Raw genomic sequence first — 6,557 nt, 5'->3', positions numbered from 1 at the left:
ACACTTTTCAGGCTCTTGCTCAATGTGAGAACACGCTAACAAAATTCAGATTGGTGCGAGAAGCAGTTGATGACACAGTTGGTGCTGCTAAGGTAAGTGTAGAATTATTGAAAGCTATTTAGCTGGTATCATTTTAGGTGTTTCTGTTGACTAATGGTCATGCTACAAAAAGAATTTTTTTTTCCCCAAATATACTAAAATGGAAGAACGATTTCAAACTCGAATATAAAATCACATATTCAGTTTCCAACCAAACACATATTTTAACATTAAACATCACCTAATTTCCCATGAAGTGTAAAATGGAAGAAGGATTTCAAACTCGAATATAAAATCAACGCGCATGTCTACTCTGAGTCAACAAAAATAATGTAGAAAAACATACTGGTAGGAGTTTAATCTTCGACCATTATTAAAGGGTTTTCATTTACCTTTTGAAAGACAGCAGTGCGCAAGAATCGCCTGATGAGTAAGTATGTGCAAGAACTGGGCACCCAACTCAGCGTCAAAGATGACCCAATCAGCCCAAACCCCAATTTGTAGACAACCACCCAACTCAGCACGAAATGCAACAGCAGCGTGAGCACGGAGATGTAATTGCTGGGTGCCACCACGCTTCACTACGAATGCCACTCGAACGTCGTTTAGGGTTTCACATTTCACAAAAGAGAATTCTGATTTTTAAGAAGAGGGACGCGCGAGTTTAAGCGGAAAAATAATTTATTTTACAGAAAAATGAGATTTAAGCGGGAAAATATTTTTTAATTAGAAGAGGTTAAAAACCTCCGTAAATTAATTTAAAAAATTGCAGTATTTGTACCTAATTTAATAATTTAAGGAGGTTTTTAAAACCTCCGCAAAATAACCTCTATTATTTAATATGTTTTTTGTAGTGATTTGTCCAATTAAATCCATTGCCCAACCTCGAAATGGCCAAGGTTTGATGATCGAATGCAACTCACTTGCTGGTACCTTTTGTATTGGTCCATGTTTTTGACACTCTTCACAACTTTTTGCGAATTCGATAAATCCTTAATCATGGTTGGCCAATACAAGCCTTTCCTCGACAAAACCCATTTCATCTTCTTTCCAGCCTGATGTGCTCCACAAACGCCTTCATGTATCTCTGCCATGGCTATATAACTTTCATGGTTTCCCAGATATTTGAACAAAACTCCATCGAAACCTCTTTTGTACAATTCATCGTTTAGTAAGAGATAATTGAGAGCTTGGAGTTTAATCTTCCTTTCAACCTTTATATTAGGATTTCGCAAGTATTCGATCAATTCGCTCCTCCAATCTTGTTGACTTGCTGAACCTATGCTTAGAATTTCTCGATGGTCTAACACTTCACTTTCTGTATGAATCAGATATTCGAGACACTCTTTACTGATTTTATATCCAGAGGCTATCTGAGCCAACTCATTTGCGATAAGATTTGAGTCCCGAGGAATGTGTTGTAATTCTACTTCACCAAACGTATCAAGTAACTGCACAACTCGAGTCTTGAATTCAACTAATTTTTCGTTTAAACACTTATACTCTCGAGTTAATTGTTTGATGACCAGTTGTGAATCTCCTCGAATTACCACATTTTTAGCGCCCAATTCTTTAAGAATCTCGAGTTCAGTAATGAGTGCTTGGTATTCAGTTTCATTATTCGAGTATCCTGTATTTGTTTTGAATGATAACTTAGTCGGAATTCCTTGAGGAGAAATGATTAACAAACCTATCCCAGTGCCTAAGTCATGTTTCGAACCATCGAAAAATAATTCCCAAGGCTTAATGGCTAAGTAATTAATTTTTTCAGTTTCTTTCGAGTGATCTACAAGAAAATCTGTAATTACTTGACCTTTGGTTGCTTTTAATGGCTCGAAAGTTAATGAGTATTTAGTTAATGCAAGTGCACATTTACCAACTCGAGAATGTAACACAGGTTTACACAACATATATTTTATCACATTACTTCGACAAAATATTACAACATCACGAGTCCTAATATAGTACTTCAACTTTGTACAAGCAACATAAAGACTTAAACATAATTTCTCTAAAGGGGTATATCTAATTTCCGCCCCTACTAACATTCGACTTAAATAGTAAATGACTCTCTCGATGCCATTTTCATCATCTTACGCCAGCATGCCCGCAATAGTCGAATCGTGCAAGCACTGGTGGATGAGCCAAGTAAACTTTGATTTCATCGAACGCTTTCTGGTGCTCTTCGTTCCATCGAAATTCTTGTTCCTTTTTTAAATGTAAAAGAGGAGAAAATACTTTAGTTTTACCAGACAAGTTCGATATGAATCTTCGCAGGAAGTTTACTTTACCTAGGAGAGATTGAAGTTCCTTCTTATTTGATGGAAGTTTAGTTTCCATGATAGCCTTCGTTTTGTTTCGATTTACTTCAATCCCTTTCTGGTGTATAACAAACCCCAGAAATTCTCCTGCTGAAACACCAAAAGCACATTTTAGTGGATTCATTTTCAAACCATGTCTTCTCATTCTTTCAAAAGATAATTTTAAATGGCTTAGGTGGTCTGCTTTTTGTTTCGACCCAATAATTATATCATCAATGTATACTTGTATGAACTTACCAATTAGATCATGGAATATTAAATTCATTGCCCTCTGGTAAGTGGCACCTGCATTTTTTAGTCCAAATGGCATCATCACCCATTCATAAACGCCCAACGTACCTGGACATCGAAAAGCAGTTTTCGATACATCATTAGCTGCAATGAAAATTTGGTTATATCCTGAATAACCATCAAGTAAAGACATAATTTCATTACCTGCAGCAGCGTCTATCATGGTTTCAGCAATGGGCATAGGATACTCATCTTTGGGAGTTTCCATGTTGAGATCTCGAAAGTCAATGCATACTCTGAGTTTCCCGTTTTTCTTTATAACCGGCACTACATTCGAGATCCACTCAGGATATCTTGAAGTTCTGATGAACTTCGCTTTTAGTAATCTCTCAATCTCTCCCTTGATTTTCTCGATTATTTCAGGAGCGAATCGTCGAGGAGTTTGCTTCACGGGTTTCTTTCCTGGGATCATGGGTAGCCTATGCTCTACCAACTCTCGATCTAGTCCTAGCATTTCATCATAATCCCATGCAAAGCAATCTTTGTATTCATGCAAGACTCGAATGATTTCCTCCTTCAATTCCCCTTGCAAGAACTTGCTGATATAAGTGACTTTTTTATTCTCGACAGTCCCCAGATTAACTTCTTCCAGTGGGTCTTGGGATTCTAACTTATATTCTTCCTTGGCGTCCCTTTCGAATCCCAAGGGCGAATTATCGAAAATACAGTCTAATTTGAGTTCAAGCTCTTGCTTTTCATACTCTTTTGTTTTTGTTTTTTCGACCTCTTGGCCTCTTTCTATTTTTTGATTTTCTTTTTTACTCGAGACTCGTTGGTCCCTTTGTTTTTCTATTTTTCGTTTTTCCTCGGCCAAAGTGACCGTACTTTTGTCATCTATTCCCAAACATCCTTCTTCACCTTCAACCTCTTCGGCTATATTGGTCGTTCGATCGGCCATGTAAGCCGATATTCGAGCTAAGAAGCTCGAATAAGGATTCTCATCCTTCATTCCTCAAGCGAAGCCGAATCCTTTTCGGCTCGAATCACGAATCCTCTCTTAACGTCCCAACAGAAAGTTTTCTTGACTCCTGCTTCTTCATCCATCACCCCAGAATTATAAGCATCGAACGGTTTAGTCTTGGCAAATCCTGTCAATTGTTGATCAGCGAAATACATACCAACTTCATATGTTTTCTGGTCGGCCTCGAGAACCTCTAACCCTTCATCATCATTCCAGAAGAAAATCTTCTGGTGCACTGTGGAAGGAACTGCACCTACTCCATGGATCCATTCTCGACCTAGCAAAACATTGAAATTTGCCTTGGATGGCGTTACTATAAACATAGTGGTTCTCTTCACACTCCCAATCTGCACATCAAGCAGAATCATGCCTTCAGGGTGTGAAGACTTCCCTGCATAGTCAGAAATCATTATGTTGTGAGGCTTCAAGTCACCCAAAGACTTCCCAACCCTTTTCAGCATTGTTTTTGGCAAGATGTTCACAACTGCACCTCCGTCGACCAAAACCTTATTCACCTCTTGCCCCTCGATCATCAATGTCAGCAATAGGGGCTTAAGGTGTCCCTTCATTTCCTCCGTGGGAGAGTCGAACACAGCAGAATTGAACTTGGGGATCACCCTCGAGATTTGATTGACCCATATGATTTTGGATTCATAATTGGGGTCATCGAAGAAGTCCTCTCGATGAATATCCTCTTGTTCGTTCACAGACTCCATAGCCCCAACATACTCGGAAGGCAGAATGGAAACTACCCTGCAAATGTCTTCCAGAGAGTACTCGAAACCACTTTCGAAGCAATCAGTAATCATGTCTTCATCATCCTCGAGAAACTTTTGAGATGATTCCCCTTTCTGAGGTACAGGGATCGAGAAGCGGTTTCCCCCAACACCTTTAAAGGTAGCTTTTCGCATCCTTTGCTGTCTCCTCCACTGGGTCTTAGTTAAATTATTGAACGGTTGTCGAAAGCCCTGTCCATATCCCCCAGTCGAAAATTTACCAGACCTTGGAGCCTGATTCGAGAATTTCCCGAGATTTCCTTGTACTGGGTTTCTAGCATAAGTCATTACCTGCTTCCCTCGACCCATTCCACCAACTATGGGTTTCGGAGGTACATTCCATTTTCCGATGGGGACATTAGCATTTGGTACGAAAGTATTGCCGAATCTCGAGGAGTTATACATCTCCATTTTTCCTACTGGAGCATTGTATTGAGGCATATAAACCTGCCTCATTGTTAACCCAGCATGTGGTCCAGCATTAGTCTTGGACTTTTGTCAAAAACTTTCAGCTTTGTAGTTCCTCATCATATCTGATTCTTCAAAGGCTTTAGTAGCAGCCCTATCGAAAACAGCACTACATCGAGGACACAGCATAACCTCTTTATCAGCTTCTTTCTTTTTCGACAAGAACTCAACCAAACTATCCCCTTCTTTGGGGTATATAGGCTCCTGCTCCTTGGCAAAATCCTCTATTAACTCCTCAAGCTTCTCATCAGAAATGGATTCGATGTTCTCATCATCCTCGACAGCAACATCCACCATGTTGATACCCATCGAGACTGGTTCGACGTATCCAGTATGAGCAGCGAATGGGTCTGTATCCACCTTCATGTCTTTCTCTTTGAAAGCAAGACGACCATCAGTAATCGCCCTTTCGATCAAATCCCTGAAACGCACACAGTTGTTAGTCCAATGACCATACATATTGTGATACTTGCAAAATTTCTTTCCTTTTCTCTGCTCGAATGGTGGGATTTTATGATTTTCAGGGAGTACAATTTGTTTATCTTTTAATAAGATATCAAATATTTTTTCTGCTTTTGTTACGTCAAAACTATATTTCTTAATCGAATTTCCTTCTACGTTATCCCCTGGTTTTAACATTTGACATTGATACGTGGGGCCAGGACGTAGTTTGTGAAGTCCCACATCGGTTAGGAAGGAGAACGAAGCATGCCATATATATGGGTGTGGATACCTTCCTTGTGTGGATGCGTTTTGGGGTGGCATGCGTGCCATTGCCTGAAGCAAAACCGTGAGGGCTGCGGCCAAAGCGGACAATATCCACATGCGGGTTGCTGGGATGTTACATTTGGTATCAGAGCCGGGACCCGGGCCGGTGTGCCAGCGAGGGCGCTGGACTCCCTTGAGGGGGGTGGATTGTGAAGTCCCACATCGGTTAGGAAGGAGAACGAAGCATGCCATATATATGGGTGTGGATACCTTCCTTGTGTGGACGCGTTTTGGGGTGGCATGCGTGCCATTGCCAGAAGCAAAACCGTGAGGGCTGCGGCCAAAGCGGACAATATCCACATGCGGGTTGCTGGGATGTTACATTCACGGCCAAAGCGGACAATATCCACATGCGGGTTGCTGGGCTGTTACATTTGGTATCAGAGTCTGGACCCGAGCCGGTGTGCCAGCGAGGGCGCTGGACTCCCTTGAGGGGGGTGGATTGTGAAGTCCCACATCGGTTAGGAAGGAGAACGAAGCATGCCATATATATGGGTGGGGATACCTTCCTTGCGTGGACGCGTTTTGGTGTGGCATGCGTGCCATTGCCAGAAGCAAAACCGTGAGGGCTGCGGCCAAAGCGGACAATATCCACATGCGGGTTGCTGGGCTGTTACATAGTTCTGCTAAGTTGATCTCAAAATCTTCACTCGAAACCTCACAGTTAGGATCTTCACTAAGTTCGGAATTTTCTAAATACGCGACCTTCTCTTTTCGAACAAATTTTTCAAATTTTCTTAATCTTTCTTTCTCTATCTTAATCTGTTCGATCCTCCTTACCTTTTCGGCTAACTAGGCCATATCCCTCAACTGTTCATTTACTAATTTCTTGCGTATCGAGAAATCTAACCCTGTCGCTGCAATCCTAACTAATTCATGTTCAGGTATATTAGTATAGCATCGAGATTTTAATTGCCTGAATCTATTTAAATA

At 40.9% G+C, this 6,557-nt stretch overlaps 1 protein-coding gene across 1 annotated transcript; it reads right to left on the bottom strand.

Moving 5' to 3' along the window:
- Positions 1-905: 905 nt before the first annotated feature.
- On the bottom strand, positions 906-3,600 carry LOC145957133 (uncharacterized). The gene is made up of 3 exons (XM_083073349.1): positions 2,700-3,600; positions 2,331-2,450; positions 906-1,669 (listed from the first exon to the last, which is right to left on the bottom strand). The coding sequence occupies exons 1-3, from the start codon at positions 3,598-3,600 to the stop codon at positions 906-908; spliced, it is 1,785 nt and encodes a 594-aa protein (XP_082929475.1).
- Positions 3,601-6,557: the final 2,957 nt, after the last annotated feature.

This window comes from Cajanus cajan, chromosome 4, assembly GCF_000230855.2.
Source record: "Cajanus cajan strain Asha chromosome 4, NIPB_CcT2T_4, whole genome shotgun sequence".
Classification (NCBI taxonomy): Eukaryota; Viridiplantae; Streptophyta; class Magnoliopsida; order Fabales; family Fabaceae; genus Cajanus; species Cajanus cajan.
The sequence above is the reverse complement of the archived record's forward strand: the minus strand, read 5'-3'. Positions and strand labels throughout refer to the sequence as shown.